Source organism: Marmota marmota, unplaced genomic scaffold (genome assembly GCF_001458135.2).
Source record: "Marmota marmota marmota unplaced genomic scaffold, marMar, whole genome shotgun sequence".
NCBI classification, from domain to species: domain Eukaryota; kingdom Metazoa; phylum Chordata; class Mammalia; order Rodentia; family Sciuridae; genus Marmota; species Marmota marmota.
The window spans coordinates 587039-607472 of record NW_025999977.1 but is presented as its reverse complement, the minus strand read 5'-3'; the positions used below and the strand labels follow the sequence as shown (position 1 = coordinate 607472).

Sequence of the window (20434 nt, the reverse complement as noted above, 5' to 3'; positions counted from 1 at the left end):
ATATATATATATATATATATATATATATATATTTATTTAATTAATTTGAGACAGGGTCTTGCTAACTTTCCCAGGCTGACTCCTAGCTTGGGATCCTCCTGTTTCAGCCTTCTAAGTCACTATACCTGGCAGGGGTATACTTTTTTACATTTAAATATTTGTTTCATTTGGAAATTTTCTTGGTGCAAGCTATGAGATATGGTACTGGCTTATTTCTTCCCATATCTGGAAATAATCCACCCCTTCCCGCACTGCATTGTCTATTGTGTTGTTATAGGTTTTTAAAATCATCATTGACTTTCCTTTTGCTCTGTACCTGACATAGCACTAAGCACCTTGTGACATCTGTAAGTATGGATTATTATCACCATTTTATATATGAGGAAATCAAGCCCACAGAGGTATATTGACTTGCCTGAGGCCCTATAGCTGGTAACTAATGGCAGAGCTAAGATTCCAAGTAAAACTCTTAAAGATCACATGCAGCCTAATTTCCTCTTGAAGGGTTCTACTACTTCAGATTTTGAAACAAGGCAGGAGAGACTAGATACACCAGGCTGCATACCTGTTGGGCTTTGCCTGGTCTCACCTCATGCAGGCACATGGTAAATTGGGTAAGCCCAGTGGTTGGAATCCTGGGCAGCTGAGATACCAGCCCCAATCCCTACACTGGAGCAATCTGTCTGTTAGCCGTGAGGCCTCTCCAAGACTAGTGGAAGCTGAGTGGCCTTAGCACTACATTTGGCATTTCTCTGCCCAGAATATTCTCCTCTGGGATAAGTCAACAGCTCACTCCTTCATCCTCTCACACAGAGTCAGGTACTGCTCCCTGGTAGATGTACCTCCACTGGACCACAAGTTGGTGAGCTGAATTAAACTTTTGTGTCCCTTAGAAAAGGGCATCACTTCCTCCAGGTAGACATAGCCCCTTGTTAGGGGCAAGAGTTGGCCTGCAGAGAGTGGGCAGATTTTCACACCCACTTACCCTCTCAGCTGGGTACCTATGTGCAAAAGCTATACATAGTGGACCTGTTCAAATGTTAAAGATGTAAACTACCCTCTCCCATGCATATACACCCTGTCCCTGCTTCTCCACTTACCCACTCCTTAGCACTTACTGCTATCTGACATATTAAATGTTTTACTTATTTACTGCTTACCCACTTCTAAGATGTGAGTTCCATGACTACAGCATTTCCTGTGTTTAACATATAGCAGCTATTCAAAAGGTATTTGTTGAATGAATGAAAAGGGTGATATTTTGGAGATCCCATCTCTGCCCATCCCTTGGAGTTTTCCAAGCAGTCAAGGAAAGAAAGCAAGATGAGGAGGAAGGAGTTTGGCAACTCCTATTAGGGGCCAGAAGTTAAGCCACTTGGCTGAGAGGAAGAAGAAAAAGGAGTCACATTTCACTGTTCTTTCTTTTTTATCTGTTTTGGGTTGTTTCCACATAATTTCTTCCCACTCCGTCTTCTTGCCCTGTTACCTGGCCAAGGGGGGAGGCAGGAAGTGAACCACATGTTTGTTCTCTCCCCTCCAAGATGGGTTGGCAGGTAGCTGCTGGCTGACTCTCCTCTGCTGATGGTTGCTCTTTAGGCTTGGAACTGGCTCACTGCCCAGGCCTCTGGGGCTCCCCACACTGGACCCCTAGCGAGGACCTTCAGGACACTGAGAGACATCAAAAGAGGGTTCGAACTATGTTTAACTTGGAGCAGCTGGAAGAGTTGGAGAAAGTGTTTGCAAAACAGCACAATCTGGTGGGGAAGAAGAGAGCCCAGCTGGCAGCCCGGCTCCACCTTACAGAGAATCAGGTGGGAGCAGGGAGTCCTATGGGGCCTGGGTTGCATCTGGGGTCAGATACCAACTCTGGAAGACCCTAAGTCGGGAGTGGGAGGAAGACATGGACCATCTTTGGGCCAAGCTGTTGGGAGACAGGCCCTAGTTTTTTACACACTCCCTATGTAATGAGAAAAATAGTTGTGGGAATAACATACAAAGTTAATCTAAAACTTTGATAAAGTGTTCTATGCTAAAGTACTATCAGAAAAATTAAGTAGGCATCTTCTTTTTTAATATTTATTTTTTAGCTTTAGGTGGATACAATATCTTTATTTTTATTTTTATGTGATGCTGAGGATTGAACCCAGTGCCTCACTCATGCCAGGTGAGCGTGCTACTACTTGAGCCATATCCCCAGCCCCTAGTAGGCATTTTCAAGAGACTAAATATTAAAAAATAATAAAAAAGATTACCTTGACTCCCATATTTCCCCCCAGCTATTGTGTCATTTCTCTGCTCCTTTCACAAGCAAACTTCTCATGAACTTGCTACATTCACTGTCTCCATGTCCTCACTTCCCATTTGCTCTGACTCATTCCAGTATGAATACTTTCCTTCCCATTCCATTAAAACTTCTCAGCAAGTTCTCAATGACCTTCATGTTGCCAAAGCCACCACTCAGCAGCTCTCAGTACAGTGGCCACTCCTTCTTTTACTGAAACACATTCATATTCTCTCTCTCTCTCACCAGGGTTTGAATTCAGGGTTGCTTAACCACTGAGCCACATCCCCAGCCCTATTTTATATTTAGAGACAGGGTCTCACTGACTTGCTTAGGGCCTAAGTTGCTGAGGCTGGCTTTGAACTCTCAATCCTCCTGCCTCAGCCTCCCGAGCTACTGGGATTATAGGCGTGCATCATGGTATCCAGCTAACACATTCTTCTCTTAACTTCCAGACACCACACACTTGATTCTTCTTCCTGCTCTCTGGCCATTTCTATCTCCTTTTCAGGCTGCTCTTCCCTTTGGGACCTCAAAAATCTCTCTCAGCTGTGGGGAAAAAGAGAGCCCCGCTGGTAGCTGGGCTCTATTCTCATCTATTCCCATAGGTTTTTTTTTTGTTGTTGTTGTTGTTTGTTTGGGTATCAGGGATTGAACTCAGGGCCACTCAACCGCTGAGCCACATCCCCAGCCCTATTTTGTATTTTCTTTCGAGACAGTGCCTTGCTGAGTTGCTCAGTACCTTGCTTTTTGCTGAGGCTAGCCTTGTACTCGCAATCTTCCTGTCTTGGCCTCCTCAGCTGCTGGTATTATAGGTGATAATATAATATTTGCCATGCCCGGCAATTATTCCCAGTTTTAAATACTATTTATAAGCAAATGACTCTCAAAATTTCTATCCTCTGCCCAGTCTTCTCTTCTGACTAGTATTACACCTTGTTAACATTCCCACTTAGGTGTTTTTTTTTAAATTGCTTTTATTTTTTAGATACATGACAGTGGAGTGCATCACAATTCTTATTACACATATAGAACACAATTTTTCATATCTCTGTTTGTATATAAAGTATGTTCACACCAATTCATGTCTTCATACATGTACTTTGGATAATGATGTCCATCACATTCCACCATCATTGCTAACCCCCTGCCCCGTCCCTTTCCCTCCCACCCCTCCACTTAGGTGTTTTAAGGGTAGGCAATTCAAACTTCACAAGACTGAACCTCAATTTCTGATTCACCCTTCAAATCTATTCCATTTCCCATTCATCCAGGTCTCACCATTCATCCAGTTGCTCAAAACACTAATTCATTCTAGATTCCTCCTTCTCCATTTCCAACCGTCAGCAAACCTTGTCACCTCTACCTCCAAAATGCAGATGGAATTGCTTCATTGTCCCTAGTTTATATCCCGGTTCTCATCAGATCGAAGCAATAGCTTCCAAACTGTCTCCCTGCTTCTGCCTCCATCTGTTCTTCACACAGCAGCTCAACCATGTGCAATTCACTCAAGACTGTAAACAGAACTATGTTATGTCCCAATTAAAAGCCTCAAAGGTGACACTCCTTCCCCATGGCCCACCTAGGTCCTGGTTTTTATGGCCCCCGCCAACTTCTCCCACTTCCTCTCCCTTTTCTTTCCCCTCTTATTAACAGCCACATTCTCCTTCTTTCTGGTTCTCAAACACTCAAGTTTGGTGCCAACTCAGATCCTTCCTACAGTCTGGCCTGTTCCTCTCTATCCCCACCAGGTTGACCTCTCATTCTCTAACCCTTAGTGTTGGGTCCTCAGGAAAACTTCCCCAACCCAAACCCCTGTTTCTACCCCCATTTGCATTTATATATTTTGGTTTGTTACATTTATTACTGTGCGCTCCAAAAGGGCAGGGACCATGCCTCTATTGCTCACCACTATATCACCACTACCTAGGATGGTGTCTAGGAGCTGGTTTAGGTGGATGAATTGTAAGTGGGATTATAGTAAAGGGCATTTTGGAGGAGATGCTTCCTTTAGCAGGAGGAACAAATTTTGGCCAGACACCAAGGGTTGGGTACTCTGGGACTGGGGGAGGAAAGGGACCTGCTGGTCACATTCTGATGTCAGCTCATTGATCCCAATGATAGGTGAGGATCTGGTTCCAGAACCGCAGGGTCAAGTATCAGAAGCAGCAAAAGCTGAAACTGCCAGCCATGTCTGCTATGGCCACCTCCCTGGACGAGCCCTCCAGCAGTTCTGACAGCAGCATCCAGAGTGAAGATGTGGAGTCAGGAGTGGACAGCTGAGGACAGACACCCTACCTGTGCTATTTGGTCTAGTTCTAGGGGAAATCAATGGACCTTCCTGCCCACATCTCAATGAAGAGCCTCCTCAGGGCCAGGGAGCAACAGAGGAATTTGAACTGTCATGCAGGAGTCCCCTTTTCTATATCAACCCCTGAGAGCCATAATAATGTAGTGGTCAGAGGCACACACTTTGGCCATAAGCTATAAACTTGGCCAATTACTAAACTCCTGAGCCTTTATTCTTGATCTGTATAAGTGATTATAAAGGGGTGAGGTGATGTCTGTAAAGCACTTACAATGTGCCAGGACCAGTGGAAAGTGTGTGGTAATTGTTAAGGCTTATAGGCTCTCCCAGTGGGGATAGGGTGTAAGTGGCAGGGGAGGGGGAGAGTGATATCTGCAGCAGCCCAGGCTGCCCAGGGATTAATCAGTTTTTTTCTGGCCTGACTTTAGAAAGGGGACCTCACTGAATCAGTTCTGGATTTCTCCACCAGAGATGGTAGAATTAAGAGCAAGGAGGATCAAAAGGTAGACTACTTGGCTTATTTCTCAGTTTCCCAAAGTTTTCCTGTTTTGTCTGAACAATTACCATCTCTCGGCTGCCTCTCTTGGAGCAACATGCTACCCTCACTGCCAGCTCCCTGCTTCATCCATCCCCCCACCATCTTTATGTGGAATACAGAAATTTGACTCCACTTTATCATAAACTTGCCTGTTTTCATAGGATAGTTTGTGTTTCCCCTTCATGCTGCTGACTCATGGCTCCCTTTCCTTCCCAGGAATCTGCTCTGTTTTCCTCTAGAAAGCTACCTGAGGGTTTATTCCCTTGAAGACAGCCACCAGCATCTTCAGAGCTGATTTCTGTAGCACAGATCATTAGTTCTAGAGCCAGTCCTGGGATTGAGGGAGAGTGTGGAAGGAGGCCGGCTCTGCCACCTGGTGGTGAGAAGCCAGGCTCTAGCTGCTCTCAGTTTTCTGAATGAAGGGAAGAAAGGAAGGGAGCTGGGGCGGCCTTGGAAAACAATCTGTACCTAAAGCAGTGGACTCCTGGACACAAAGTGGCAGACTTGAGAGGAGCCTGGATCTAGCTTCAAGAATCCTTCTCTATCCCTGTCTTCAGGAAAATCCTTATGCTGAACCCAAAGTCAATTCTATTAATCAATGGCTCATTGACCCCAATTATAGGCAAGGATATGGTTCCATGGTTTAAAATACCATTAATTTGGGTTTTGGTCCAAGGAGTCCAGCTGCAGTTTCCTCTTTCATGAACAAATGGCTCACTTTAAAAATTAAAACAAACAAACAATAGAGCATTTACCTATTCAACATTCACGGGGCTCTACACAATTCCCAAATGTCACCATAAGGCCAAAGCAGGTCTTTAGACACAGGTCCCTTTTTAAGGAGTTCAATCAATTGTAGGACCAGGAAACAAAATAAGGCACGGTGGTCACCAGGTCTAGTTGTAGGGACAGGTGTTATAGGTCAGAGGTTGGCGGTTTCTGGGTCCTGAACGAGACAACGTGCCCCTCTTGCGGACTCAGAACAACGTATGCGCACATTCACTTTTGCATCCAATTTAAGGGGCCCCTAGGTCCACTGTAGACTGCTCTACCAACCCAGCCTGGCATGGTTCTTACACCCCTGGAGAAGGCGAGAGGCGCTCGTCCAGCTTGGTTTTTCAGAACTAGTCTTTCCCTTCAGGATGAGAATAGGAATGTCGGACTTCTGCGGCCCCCGCCCGGCCCCCTTGTGTCCAAGCCTGGTCCAAAGAGCGATTTTCACAAAACAAGTCACTGTGTGGACACATAAACTGTGTGGACACATAAACATGAACCTGGACTTAGGTACATCAAAACTACGGAAGCACACAGGACGCTGATGCCGGCATGAAGACACAGGCACAGAACTGTGCAGATGGAAAAGCACAAAAGCAGACCCTTGTACACCCACTCAAACAACCCGAGGACCAAAATTCTGACTAGCCGAATCTCGTCGCCTCTCAGGCACTCACGCCCCGGGAGGGGCTGCAGGGGGCGGGGCCTCACGGGTCGAGGCGGGGTCAAGGGTCAGAATGCGGAGGCGCGCCCAAGATGGCGGCCTCCATGTGCGACGTGTTCTCTTTCTGCGTGGGCGTGGCGGGCCAGGCCCGGAGCGCCGTGGAAGTCCGTTTTGTGAGCAGCGCCAAGGTGAGGTCGGAGAGGGTCCCGCCTGGAGCCCCAACCCCGTCCGGTCTTGGAGATAGCCTCGGGCACCCATGTTCAGAGCCTAGAGGCTCTTAATGTAGCATGGACACTGCAGCCCGGCCTCAGCTTGCGGCCCGGAGCTCCCTGTCTGTCCCCGTACCCAAGCTCGTGGAGCGTTTACATGATGGACCCCGGACTCTGGAGTCCCGGTGCGCGCCCTCCGCCTAGCGGAACCTGGTCCTCTACCCGGCGGCCCTGCTGAGGCTGCTCCGGGCAGGCCCACGGGGCAGTGGGGGGAAGGGGTGTGGGCTCTGGGACTCCTAGCTTAGGCAGGGAGCATTGCTGCTGGCCCCAGGTGCGGTTGGCAGGGACGTGCTGGGTAGAGGCAACTGAGAAATATAAAAACCTGGGTCCTCTGGACCTTTCTGAGTGAAATATGGGTGGGAGAATAAGGAGAGAGGTCAGGACTCTTTACAGAGGGTTTTTGAGTGCTGGGAAACTTGGACCAAACCCAAAGGCCTTGGGATTATTTGATGAATTTAAACACGAATGACATGATGTGGTCGTTTTGGATGTCATGTTTTGAAGTTCGTTGTAGAAGAAAGAAAATAGAAGATGCATATAAGGAAGTAAAGACAATAATTATTCATAATCCAATACTTGTTCAAATATGTATATATTAAAACCACATTTTTAGAAACTGCTTTTATGATGCAGCAGTGACTCTTTTAACATCAATAAACCTATTTCTACATATTAATTTTTAAGAGTGGAGCCTGTTCCACGGTAAGGCCAAGTTCACTCAAACAAACCCTGGTTTATGGGCACTTTATGTTGTATCTTATTCACCTTTGGGATCAAAGGTCTTGGAGTTAATTTCTGTGCAGACATCCTTTTATTCTCTCCAACACTATTTTCTTTCTCAGTTATCTTTGCCAGTTGATATGTACAAAATGGTATTGCTTTGTTCTCATTTACATTTCTTTGGGTAATACTGAGGTTGAATAATTAATAACATGTAGTGGCTGAATGTATCCTTGGCCCTTGCCCAAGATATTAGCCCTCTAGTCATCTGTCTCCTGCTGTCAGCGTCTTCATATTGATCCAGTTTACCAGCCCAAGCTTCCCTTGACCTCATTCTGAAGCATCTGGAGCATTCTTTTTGGGAAATCAGCTCCCCTGCATCCTTGGTCTCCTTCGTTGCTCACTTCTTCTACTCCACCTGGAGCCTCTAGTGCTACTGGGTGGCCCACAGTTTAATGGCGTCTTAGTGTCTCATTATATCACTCCTAGTTTACAGCAATATTCACGTGTGTGTGTGTGTGTGTGTGTGTGTGTGTGTATGTGTGTATGTGTGTATATATGTACTGGGGATTGAACCTAGCAGTGCTTTACCACTGAGCTACATCACCAGCCCTTCTTATTTTTTATGTTGAGACAAGATGTCCCTAAGTTGCTGAGTCTGGCCTTGAACTCAGAATCCTCTTGTCTCAACCTTTCAAGTTGCTGGGATTACAGGCATGTGCCACCATGCCTAGCTCACTATTATCTTCATTAGCCCTTCCCACTGTTGCTCATCCCCCTTGTTTCTTCACTTCTTTCTTATTTAATCTCTTCAGCCACTTTTCTTGCCTAGTTGTTCTGTCCCAGCCTTTTATCAAGACCCCTTGCTGGTTACCCTCTCTAGGCCTTTACCTAATCTGCTGCTGGAGAAAATCACATATCTACATACCTACTTGGGTTTGATAACAAGATGAATTGTCCTGGGTTTTTGCATCTGTGATCATTAGTAGGATTGGTTTATGATTTTGTTCTTCGTGCCATCTTCCTCTGGTTACCACATGAGGGTTTTGCTTGGTTTAGGATAAGATGAGATTCCTTGTTCTTTGAAAGTTTCAGAGAACTGTTTAATGAAACCATGTATGTAGATGAGGGGCCTGTTTGTGGGGGTAATTTTCTATTATTTTGTTGCTTCTATAAATATTGGCAGGATGATTGTCAAGAATGTACAAACTGTTATTCCAGGGACATGACCAGTTGGGACAGAAGCCTTATCAGGTCTAGGTGATGCCAACTGGAATGCCATGCTGGTGTACACTAGATCTCAGCACTGCTTGTTTATCCAGGCTTCCTTTTTTTTTTTTTTTTTTTTTTAATTCAGTTTTGGTCATTTGTATTTTTGTGGGAAATCATTTAATCAGGATTTTAAAATTTACTCTATGGTCTTAAGAATTTTGCATAGTCTTTTCTTAAAACTTCTTTTTCAAATTACAAATCTGTTTGTATTATTTCTCCTCTTCAGGTTCACTGTTCTTCATACTCCTTCATATTATGAAGTAGAACTGTTTTTCTTGAGACACTTTCATCTGTTTTGGGAATGAGTAGCATTATAAAGGAACAACTTTGATTCTTTTTCCTTTGTTTTGATTTCTAAATATCTTCTGCGTTTGATCCTCCAGACAAAAGGAAAGGGAGATCTGTATTTATCCAATATTGAGATTTGAAATTGTCAGAGATAATGTTGTTCTTGATCATCATCATCATCATTATGATTATCAGGCAGTGCTGGGGATCAGATCTACGGCCTTGTGCTTACTAGGCAAGTGCTTTGCCACTGAGCTGCATCCCCAGCCCCTGTTCATGTTGCTTTGTCCTGTAGATGAAGCTAAGTTTTCATTTTGCTGGATTGGGTGTCAGGCTATAAGGTATTGGGGTGGGGTTTCCAGGAAGACAGTCAAGCATGCATTCATACTTTGTCCCTGGTTGTTTCACCTGTCCCAGTCTACTGTGAGAGCTCCCAATGGTGTTCCAAGGGTTGAGTCTTGTGGCTCATGGGTTGCCCAGGGCCTGTCCTGTTCTACACATTTTTGCTGCTCTGAGTTTGGCGGAATCTCTGTCTTACCAGAACACCAGTGCTAAAAGGACATGGGAAACTATTCAAGAGGACACAGTGACAGGATATCTTACTGCTGTGTCAAACACTTTTTTCCCTTTCCCTTTGTGGTGGCAGTTCAGTGTTGGCAGAGTACCACCCTCTTCTCTAAGTGAATAGCCAGAGTAAGGACCAGCATGACCACTAACTGTCTGGGTTCTGAAGCCACCTCCTGAGTCCTTGTACACATTTGGGAGATGGCAGTTCACAGGTTGCTTTCTTGTCATGAGTTATATAGTGTTGTATACCTAATGTATACAGTGTGACAGACGAGCACTTCTCAGACTTCAGCATCCTAGGAATCATCAGCACATCTTAAGACACAGATTCTGATTGAGTAGGTCGGGGATGGGGCCTAGGATTCTGCATTTCTAACAGTGTCCCAGGCAGTGCTCATGGTGACAATCAAGCACCTCACATTGAAAAATAAGAAGCAATAGCTCATCAGGGACATTCCCCTATGTTATATTATTGCATCGTGGAAACCATCTGGTAGATATTATCACAGTACTTCTCATGTGGGAAACAGTTGCAAAGATGTGAAGCAGTTGGCTCAAAAGTTCACATCAAATTAATACTAGAGCTGGTGCTAGGATTAGCTCATTCCTTTCAGTGCATTCCCTGAGCAGGTACCTGGCACTGTGCTAGATACCCTGGGTATCCAGCTGACTAAGGAAAAGAGCAGTTCTCTCTCAAACTGAGTTTCCATCTCCTAGGATGTGGAGTTCTCTGTAATCCCAAGCAGCAGCACCTCTGCTGGGATCTGGAGGGATCTGGGAGACCAAGAAGCCTGCCTTGCCTTACCGGCTCCTGGTGTAGGAGGCTTCAACCTGCTAGAGCCTTGGCCTTGCTTTGGCAATTCTAAAAATTCTCCTCTCCTGAGTAGCCTAAGATGGCTGCTGTGGTGACTCCCTCCCAGGCAAGACCTTCTGCTCTAAATGGACTGAAAGAGGTGTAACTGAAAGTAGGTCCCGGCTGCCTTTCCAGAGGAGGCAGTTGTGGAGTCTATTGACCACTCTCCCTGAGGCTTCTGCCAAGAGGAGCATGTGAAGGTAGGGCCAGATGGCCTTCTGGGAGCCCTTGGAACTATGTCTCTTGTCTTTTCTAATGACCATCCTGTTTCTTCTCTGCGCTTTTAGGGAAAGGGACTGTTTGCTACACAGCTGATCCGGAAGGGAGAGACCATCTTCGTAGAAAGGCCCCTGGTGGCTGCACAGTTTCTCTGGAATGCACTTTATCGGTACCGAGGTGAGCACATCTCACCTATTCCTTATGGCTGTTGAACCTGGTCACTGTTATACATGGAAGAGCTCTGCATACATTCATACTGGCTGATGTCTCTGGGATTGTGGATGTTGGGAGAAAATGCTGTCTTCCTCTGGAGAACTGTACCTGACCAGAACCACACCTCTGTCCACTCTCAGGAGTTTGGGGCTGTGTACGGGCAGTAGCAGGCTCCTCAGCCCTGGGAGAGGGCTGTCACTCAGGCAGAAATCAGTCTTGACCCATAGTATAAGGGTCTGTATGTTATGCTGAAGGGCTCTATGCCAAAGTGGACCCCCCACCAAGATGCAGCTGTATGACCCTTGTTCAACAGTCTGAATTAGAGGTCAGAGCAAGTAGGATGCCTTAGCTTTGCTGGCCACACACTTCACACTTTTCTTAAACTGAGAACAAGCATGAAAAGAGGGCCAGTTGGCTCCAGAGTGTAGGAAAAACCCAGCCTAGGGCTGGCAGGAGAAGCCCCACAGACTGAGTCTGATGGATAAGTAGGGAAAGTTGGAAGGAGGGGCTGGGGGTTCTTGAGCGGGAGGAAGGGATCATCCACCTTTGGATACATGAAATTCATTCATTTTATTAATTCCATTCATTATTCACTAATTCATTCCCCAAACTTTATGGAGTACCTACTGTATGCCAGGTGCTCTTCTAGCCAGAGAATATTGCTGTACAAAGGACAGATGTGGCACCCTCCTCTTGGGACACTTACATTCCTATGTCTGGCTTCACCCCAGCCTGTGACCACTGCCTACGGGCACTGGAGAAGGCAGAGGAGAATGCCCAGAGGCTGACTGGGAAGCCAGGCCAGGTTCTGCCTCATCCAGAGTTATGCACTGTGTGCAAGGATCTCCACCAGAACTGTCCCCACTGCCAGGTAAGCCATCCCGAGGAGTTCACCTGAAGGGGGGAGGGAGTGGGAGGCCTTAGTTGAAGTCCTCACTGGGGAGACAAAAGCCCAGATAGACCTGGTCATGGCCCTTGAGAACCACATGTAGGTTAAGACATTAGAACGGCTTGGTAATTATTTCAGTTTCATGCTCTTTGTCCCAATTTCATTGTCCAGACTTGATGGATGATTGCCTTTTTCTTGGGGGCCTCGCTCTTTCCATTCTGTGGTTTTACAAGCTTATGTTAGGTGCCCTCCTGCATGCCCTCAGAGCACCCTCTATATTTTTTCATCTTGTAATATCCTCTGAGCTCCTGCCCAGAGGCTGTTTGTGGAAGGAATGCAGTTGGAGGTGAGTACCCAAGGGGATGTCTGTGCCTCCATTCCTTACTCCATGGCCAGATCCTAGGGTTCTGACCTCCTCCCCACCTAATAGGTAATGTACTGCAGTGCGGAATGTCAGCTGGCAGCTGCGGAACAATACCACCGGGTCCTGTGCCCAGGTCCCTCCCAGGATGACCCCCTGCATCCTCTCAATAAGCTGCAGGAAGCATGGAGGTAGGCTTCTTCTTTCTTTCCTTTATCCCTCCCTTCTTACCTGCCTGCTTAGGTTCAATAGATGTTGACAGATTTCTTTAGTTACCATTCCCCAGATTCTTCCTCCACTTAGACAAAAGTCATAGCACCCAACTCCCTGCCTTGAGTCTTGCCTGCCAGTCCTGCCATTCTCAGCATTTACATGCTCCCCAAAAGAGCCCCATTAATCCCATAGGGATGCAAAGTCTGCCTAAGTCCTGCCAATGACTGTCTCTCTTTGGTAATTGATGGAATCAATAGGGAGATTCCTCTGTAGTGGTCAGATTGAGTTTTGCAGAACTCAGTTACTGGAGAATAAGCTTCTTTTCCTCTCCTCTTCTTAAAATTAATTTTGAGACAGGATCTTGCTGAGTTGCCTAGGCTGTCCTTGAACTTGTTATCCTGCCTCATTGTCCCAAGTAGCTGGAATTTTAGTATGTGCCACTGCACCTGACTTAAGGAGAAAATTTCTAGTCTGAACTTTTTTTTTTTTTTTTTTTGACTGAACCCAGGGGTGCTTAACCACAGAGCTACATCCCCAGCCCTATTTATTTATTTATTTATTTAATTGTCTGGGAGGTATTAGGGATCAAACTAAGGGGCGCTCAACCACTGAGCCACATCCCCAGCCCTGTTTTATATTTCATTTAGAGACAAGGTCTCACTGATTTGCTTAGCATCTTGCTTTTGCTGAGGTTGGATTTGAACTCACTATTCTCTTGCCTCAGCCTCCCAAGCCGCTGGGATTATGGGTGTGCATCACCTTGCCTGGCTATTTATTTAATTTTAAATTTTGGCTTTGGAACTGGGGATTGAACCAGGGGTTTAACCATTGGGCCACATCTCTAGTCTTAGTTTTAAATTTTGAGACAGGGTCACACTAAGTTGCTTAGGGCCTCCCTCAATTGCTGAGGCTGGCCTCAGAATTGCAGTCCTCCTGCTTCAGTCTTCTGAGTTGCTGGGATTACAGGTGTGCACCGCCACGTCCAGCTCTAGCCTGAACATTTTTTTCTGTTTCCCCAGGAGTATTCACTACCCCCCTGAGACTGCAAGCATCATGCTAATGGCCCGGATGGTAGCCACAGTAAAGCAGGTGAGCTCCCTGACCCTTCCAGGGAAACTAACTTGCCCCATTCAACTCTGGGCCTCAGCCTTCCTATAACCTCAATATCCTAGCTTGATAGTTACTCCTGACCTCTTAAAGGAGAGCTGCTTGCTGTAGAAAGCTAGCTGTATGAGTATATTAAACATACATTGGGCATAGGGAGCTGGAGCTTGTTTTGCCTATTGTCTTCGACCTATGAGGAGATTGTGTGGTAACAATTCATGCATTGATTTATAAAGCATCACTTTTTTAGGATTGTATCTCTTACATAAAGTGAGAGAAGCCACTCTAACTCCCTTCCGTGGATACCATCATTCTTCAGCATCATTCTCCTATTTTCCAAGTATTTTGCACTGGCAGGCCTGGTTCCTGCTGGGGAGATAGCTGGGTGTGGGCAGGGTGGGTATGAAGTTTCAAGCACAGGCAGGGACCCTAGAAGCTCATGCATGGTCATCATTCTCTGATGGCAAGTGTTTAAAAACATTGACTGTCCATTTCACATAGGCAGTAAGGAGGTGGGTGTCTGTGACCATTCTATTTATATTTATAAAATATAAACATATTGGGGCTAGGGTTGAAGCTCAGTAGTAGAGCACTTGCCTAGCACACATGATGCACTGGCTTCAATCCTCAGCTCCACATAAAAAAATAAAATTGTAAAAATATATTTAAAAAAAAATATATATATATATAAATGTATTTTATATTTATATAAAATATATAATTTCCAGGCAAGTTAAGCCCAGGCAGAATGATTTCCCACCACCACCCCATTTCTTTCTTTAGGGTAGGGGCCCCATCCTCCCCAACAGATCAAGGCCCTCAAGTATATTTATCCCCTGCAGGCAAAGGACAAGGACCGTTGGATCAGGCTCTTCTCCCAGTTCTGTAACAAAACAGCCAACGAGGAAGAGGAAATTGTCCACAAACTCCTGGGGGACAAATTCAAGGTTAGTCTTCTTCCATGACTTGTCTTCACCCCTCACCCTTCCCAGATAGCCCAGGGAGGAACTGCAGCTACCTGTGGGGAACTCCAGATTTGGTCTTTCTCCAGGTACAGGAAGGGGTTAAAACTTGGGCCCGAAAATCTCATTCAGAGGACTTAAGTTCCTACTGCTCTTTATCTTTGTGACCTAATGTGGACCTAAAATTTGAGAAGTGGGCAACTAGGGTGGTGACAGAGGAAGGAGGGGTTGGATGTCCTGTCCTGAGAATGATCAATATGGGAAAGTGAAAGTGAGACCCCTGTCAGAGGTTAGCAGTGAGCAAATCAGGTGTAATGGAGAATGTGGAGCTGGGGGTCCTCAAGGTCAGGGAGAACTGTGAAACTGCCAATGTGCTGAGTATCCATTCTCAATCAGAGCACAGATTCCTACTGAAGACAGCAGATTCCCACACAGAGTTGTGAGAGGGTAGAGGCAGCTATGTGGAAGGGATGTGCCTGGGGTGGGCCCTCCTATATTGAATTCAGAGGAAGGAAGAGGAGGACCAAGCTGGCCTGAAGGTCAGGGTGGGGGAGCAAAGGTAGATATTCTAAGCCAGGCTGCTTCTGCCTTGCTGGTGCAAGTACTAGAAAACAGTAAGTTTGAGTTCACCACCCTGGGTTGGAGCAGGCCAGCGGACTGCTCTTTGAAGATGAAAGCAGCCCCTTTTTCCTTCCCTCACCTGATCATCTAGGCCCTACTTGGGTGCTAAGGGGAAATCCCCAGAAATGCAAGTCTTTCCTTGCCTCCCCTAAACCAGGGCCAACTGGAATTTCTGCGGAAACTCTTCACAGAAGCCCTTTATGAGGAAGCACTTAGCCAGGTAAGTGTGGGGAGGATGGGACCAATGGCTTCCTGGTTGTTGCAGTTCTCCAAGAGCAACTGAATCAGCTTCTCCTAGAACAGCTGAGCCAAAGCCTACTTACTGGGTCTCCTGGAACCAGGATGGGACTGACTCTCAGAGTCTTTTTGTGTGTGTGTGTGTGTGTGTGTGTGTGGTGCTGGGGATCGAACCCAGGGCCTTGTGCATGTGAGGCAAGTACTCTACCAACTGAGCTATATCCCCAGCCCTCAGAAGTCTTATTGAACAGAGTTCTATCAGGAAGAAAAACAAGTGGCTATAACCTGAGTGCTCATCTCCTTCTCTCCCACAGTGGTTCACTCCAGATGGATTTCGGTCTCTCTTTGCTCTTGTTGGGACAAATGGCCAAGGAATTGGGACCAGGTTAGAAGAGATTGTCCTAGAGCTATTACATGATCTCTTGGGGCTCGGGTGGAAGACTGAGTGAGGAAAGTAGCCATAGCTTCTTTCAACATTGGGGTGGGGCAGGTTGTGACTCTGGCTAGAGCACTGAACTGGATGTGGTGGGGGGGGGAGGGGGGAGAAATGAAGCAGTGGAGTCTGTCCTGGGGGCCTTGATATGTTGGGGAAGACGGGGCCCCTACCCTAGAGAAAGAAATGGGATGGGAGATCCTTCTGCCTGGGCTTAACTCTCCTGGAGGTGGAGAGCCCTGTGACCTGGGCCTTCTCTCCAACCACGGGCTGCCTGGCACCCTCAGCTCCCTGAGCCAGTGGGTCCATGCCTGTGATGCTCTGGAGCTGAAGCCTCAGGACCGCGAGCAGCTGGACGCCTTCATTGACCAGCTGTACAAGGACATCGAGGCAGGTTGGTGAGATGGGGCCATGACCTCACCCAACCTTGGAGACCCCTCAGTCAGATGATAGATATAGTCGTTTCCCAGGGACCTCTGAGCTAATGGCAAGGGGTGGTTGATGGGATGCTTCAGAACTGTCCACAGGACATGCAGGTGAGAAATGGCCCTGAGATCCATCCAGAGGCTCTGCTGGGAAGAGGGGGAGTGCCGGACAAATAGGGTGATGTTGCAGACAGAAGAGCAAGGCTTGAGCCTCAGAGAAGCAAGTTTAGGTAGGGCCTGGGTGCATTAGTGTGGTAGGTGGCAGGTCACTGGAGCTGGTGCCTGTCCTGTAAGCCTAGTTTTCTTCTCCCTCCTGTAAAATGGGTAGAACACTATCTGTATATTACTATCTTACAGCAACTGGCGAGTTCCTTAACTGTGAAGGATCTGGCCTCTTTGTGCTTCAGAGCTGCTGTGAGTCATGACATTGGAAGGGATGGGCCACCCATTTCTTTCTTTCTTCCTTCTTCCTTCCTTCCTTCCTTCCTTTTATTTTTTGTACTAGGGATTTAAATCCAGGGGTTCTCTACCACTGAGCTATATTCCTGGCCCTTTTTATTTTGAGACAGGGTGTCACTGAGTTGCTGAGGGTCTTGCTAAGTTGATGAGGCTGGCCTCGAACTTGCGATCCTCCTGCCTCAGCCTCCCAAGTGGCTGGGATTACAGGTGTGCGCCACTGTGCCCCACAAGCCCACCCATTTCTGCCAGGTGGTCTCACCACCACATTTTATCTTTCTCAATTGGTCCTTTTTTAGGCTGGTGGGGTTGAGTTTGGGAGTGGGGTTAAGGCTGAGCTTTGGGATTCCCTTGGGCCTTTTTACTCCATTATATTTTTTCAGTCATTTATTTAACTGTATGTTCTCTTTTCGTAAGGGAACTCGGTGCCTTGGGCGTACAAATAAAGCCCTCTACCACTGAGCTACATCCCCAACCCATTGCTCGAGTTAATAGATGCTAATATATAAAAATTTACAGTGGACCAGGTCATGCCTAAGGCAGGCACAGAGCTCTACTTCATGCAAGGGGAAGTGTGGGCTTTGTACTTTTCTGCCCTGTGGGATAGGGGAGCGTTGGAAGAGTCCAGGAGGCCCGCAAGATCCTAGGCAGAGGGAGCTCAGGCTAGAAGGCAAGTCTCCTCAGATATGTCGGGGAGGGCCAGGACCAGCTCCCACACTGTCTTTTTCTGATCTCAGGCCTCAGCTTCCTGGTTTCCTCACAGCACGCCCCTCCTCCTAGACCTCAGGGCCACTCTGTGCCTCCCAAACTGATTATTCAGAGGGCCCAAGTAAGCTGGGACCATATCCAATAGATGACAGAACTGAGTTAAGTGGTCTGGTGCAGGCATTCCTTCAGAGCCCTGTCCCTCCCCTAGTGAGACAGTGGGAACACAACTGAGATTGAAGTTGGCCAGTCTTGAGAGACTGGAGCCCGGATTGATGGGGCAGTGCATTGTGCCTGTGCACCATGGTCTTCAGGGAAGAAGAGTGGATGTGGAGGGAGGAAACCTGGGGTCTAGAACCTGCTCAGATTGTCGGGGTTCAGAGAACAAGGAAATGCTCTGCAGAATTGAGACTTTTTTGTTATTGTTGTCATTAATCTTCATTACACTCCTCTTGTGACCCAGGCAACCACAGCTGTGTCCCTAATGCAGAGACTTCCTTCCCAGAAAACAACTTCCTTTTGCATGTGACCGCCCTGGAGGATATTAAGCCAGGAGAGGTGAGGGAGGCCAGGGCCATAGGGGTCAGGGTGGGCAGTGGGTTTGGTAAGTTATCTTCAGGGATCTGGAACAGCAGTAACTAGAGCCCCTCAAAGTTCAGGCTGTTGGATGAATCCCATACGCCTCAAGGCCTTACTCTTTTCACATGTTCTAACCCTACAACACTTCTTCAAAAAATAACTCTAGAGCAGTGTTTGAGGGACAGCTATATTCCCAGGTTCCTGTCCCAGCCACCTTTTGATGGACAGATCTATAGCTCCTAAGAAAGCAGGAGGTAGCTCTTTGTGCCTTGAGCTGTGGTGGCTAGTGTGGGTTTGGGGTCTTGGCTGTGAGCTCAGTGCACAGATCCTGATTGGAATCATCTTCCAGGCCATGTAGCCTCACATCAAGATAACCTCCAATTTCAGCCATAGATGTTGGCCATTTACTGACTTTCACCATGGTCAGTGGCTAACTTCAGTTTCCTCTCAACCTCAAACATGGGTTGTTGAAATTTCAGAGCACCTGCCCACTGAAGGAATGATGGAATGAATTAGGGCAGCCCATCCCTTCACTGAAGGGCAGCTCAGTTCTGGCTCCCTGGGATGGGCAGTGGTTGGAGATAGGACAGTTGTTGGGGAGGCCCTTATCCTATTGAATGCAGAGCACAGACCCTCAGACCCCATCTCTCCTCTGCCCCACAGGAAATCTGTATCAGCTATCTAGACTGCTGTCAGCGGGAGCGTAGCCGCCACAGCCGCCACAAGATCCTCAGGTGCCAGCTGGAGACATGGTTGGGTAGCTGGGCTGTGGGTTCCTCTATCCCAGTAGCTGCCTGACTTTTTACCTTCATCATTCCCCCATCCCTGCAGGGAGAATTATCTGTTTGTCTGTTCCTGCCCCAAATGCCTGGCAGAGGCTGATGAACCCAACGTGACCTCAGAGGAGGAGGAAGAAGAGGAGGAGGAAGGAGAACCAGAAGATGCAGAGCTAGGGGATGAGATGACTGATGTGTGATTTGTTCTGTCCAGAAGTGGCCCTGCCCCAGATCCTGCTGGGATAGGAGGTCCTTCCCCAAGACAAGAGGCTTGGAAGGAACCCCCCACTGACTCCCATTGCCTGCTTTCCCCCTTCCAGTGCTCGCTGCCTGAGGGTAGGACAGAGACTGGACCCCATGTCCCCCACTAGACCTCATGCCCTGAACACTGCTGCTGAGTTGGCTCAGGCCCCTTGCTGTCACTGAGCCTTCCAGAACCGGCCTCCCCCGAGGTCACTCCACTGTAGATGTGAGGGGCTGGAACCAGGGTCAGGCCCTAACAGTGTCTCTTCTCCTTGGCCCCTTGGTCTATACTCATCCACTCACCTGAGGCTTTTTCCCTCTCAATTGGCTATTATTTTGAGGGGTCAAAAAGTGGTAAATGAGCACAGATGATGTCACTGAAATGGAAAGAGGAGGTACCCCACTGTCCTTGCTCCACCTGCCACAGCTATAGTTGATAAGACAATGGTTTGCCCGCTAGCCCAATAGGGTAAGGCAAGGGTCTGGACCTCTAGAGCATTTTCCCTGAGGCCCACTCCCAGGGAACACTGGGAATCTGCCACCCCTGCCCCTCACACACATACCCTTCCCACTGTTTGGATATCAGGGGAAGTGGAGATTAACTCCTTTCCAGACCCCAGAATCTCTGTACCTCGTGCCTTTCCTCTCATGCCCTGGCACAGTGCTGGCCCCATGGGGTATGGGGAAAGCCTCTGCCTTCCTTAGGAGGGGTGCATGGATGATCATCACCCTTTCCCGCTGAGGACTCTAGCAGTATGGCTGACAGGTCTATGTTCCTTAATTTAGAATGTTCTAGTCTTCCCTGGGGCCAGTTAAAATGGGTCAGTGAAGGGCTCTCCTGGTCTCAGTCTCCATCTTTAGGATCTCTACAGAAGAACATTGAAGTCTTCCAGAAATGTAGAGGAGCTAGGTTAGATGCTCAGAGATTAGCTGACTGTCCCCTCCTTTTCCCAGATGAGCACTCTCACTTTTGGGTAAGGTGCTGGAAGAATTACATCCATCATTCCCAATTCCTTCCTGCCTACCTTCTGTGAGGTCCTGTCATATCCCCCAGCTGAGGGATCTCAGGGAGGGCAGGTTCCACCCACAGGACATTTATTGATTGGATCATGGAGTTAGGTTGAACCTGCCTGTCTGGCCCCCTCACCTATTGGGTTCTTACTCCTTCACAGCAGCCAGCAACCCTTTCCCACCCTGCCTGCCCACTGTCCTCAATAAAACATGAGTGGTGACAGGCCTCTACAGGAATGCTTTGTAGATACTAGCTGAGAATAGCTTGCTGAATAAATGTAGATGGGTGCCTAGAGGCTCAGGTTAAACTAGATGGGGGCAGATAGGGAGCTGCATCTCTGGTCTCGGCAACCTATTGTACAAATATTTCTAAAGTCAGAACATGGGACCCCTAAGGTCCAATCTTGATCCCTAGCACTAGGCTACAAGATGAGTCTTCTTCCCAGGGGGCTG

The 20434-nt window shown here is 47.4% G+C and overlaps 2 protein-coding genes across 3 annotated transcripts in view; both read left to right on the top strand.

Moving 5' to 3' along the window:
- Noto (notochord homeobox) overlaps positions 1-5259 on the top strand; it is an 8596-nt gene extending 3337 nt beyond the window's left edge. Inside the window, exons 2-3 of the mRNA XM_015479360.2 lie at positions 1597-1811; positions 4406-5259. Of these exons, the coding sequence (XP_015334846.1) occupies positions 1597-1811; positions 4406-4564 (374 nt within the window). The 3' untranslated portion in view covers positions 4565-5259. The remainder of the gene's footprint in view (positions 1-1596; positions 1812-4405) is intronic.
- A 1341-nt stretch (positions 5260-6600) lies between these two features.
- Positions 6601-20202, top strand: Smyd5 (SMYD family member 5). Of its 2 annotated transcripts, XM_015479511.2 has the most exons (13): positions 6601-6753; positions 10822-10930; positions 11698-11837; positions 12286-12407; positions 13449-13518; positions 14376-14480; positions 15274-15336; positions 15668-15738; positions 16074-16180; positions 16569-16625; positions 17836-17930; positions 18615-18685; positions 18783-20202. In XM_015479511.2, the coding sequence occupies exons 1-13, from the start codon at positions 6658-6660 to the stop codon at positions 18925-18927; spliced, it is 1251 nt and encodes a 416-aa protein (XP_015334997.1). In that variant the 5' UTR covers positions 6601-6657; the 3' UTR covers positions 18928-20202. The 2 variants fall into 2 exon arrangements, with proteins under 2 accessions (XP_015334997.1, XP_048660067.1); XM_048804110.1 differs by lacking the exon at positions 16569-16625.
- The last annotated feature ends 232 nt before the right edge of the window (positions 20203-20434 follow it).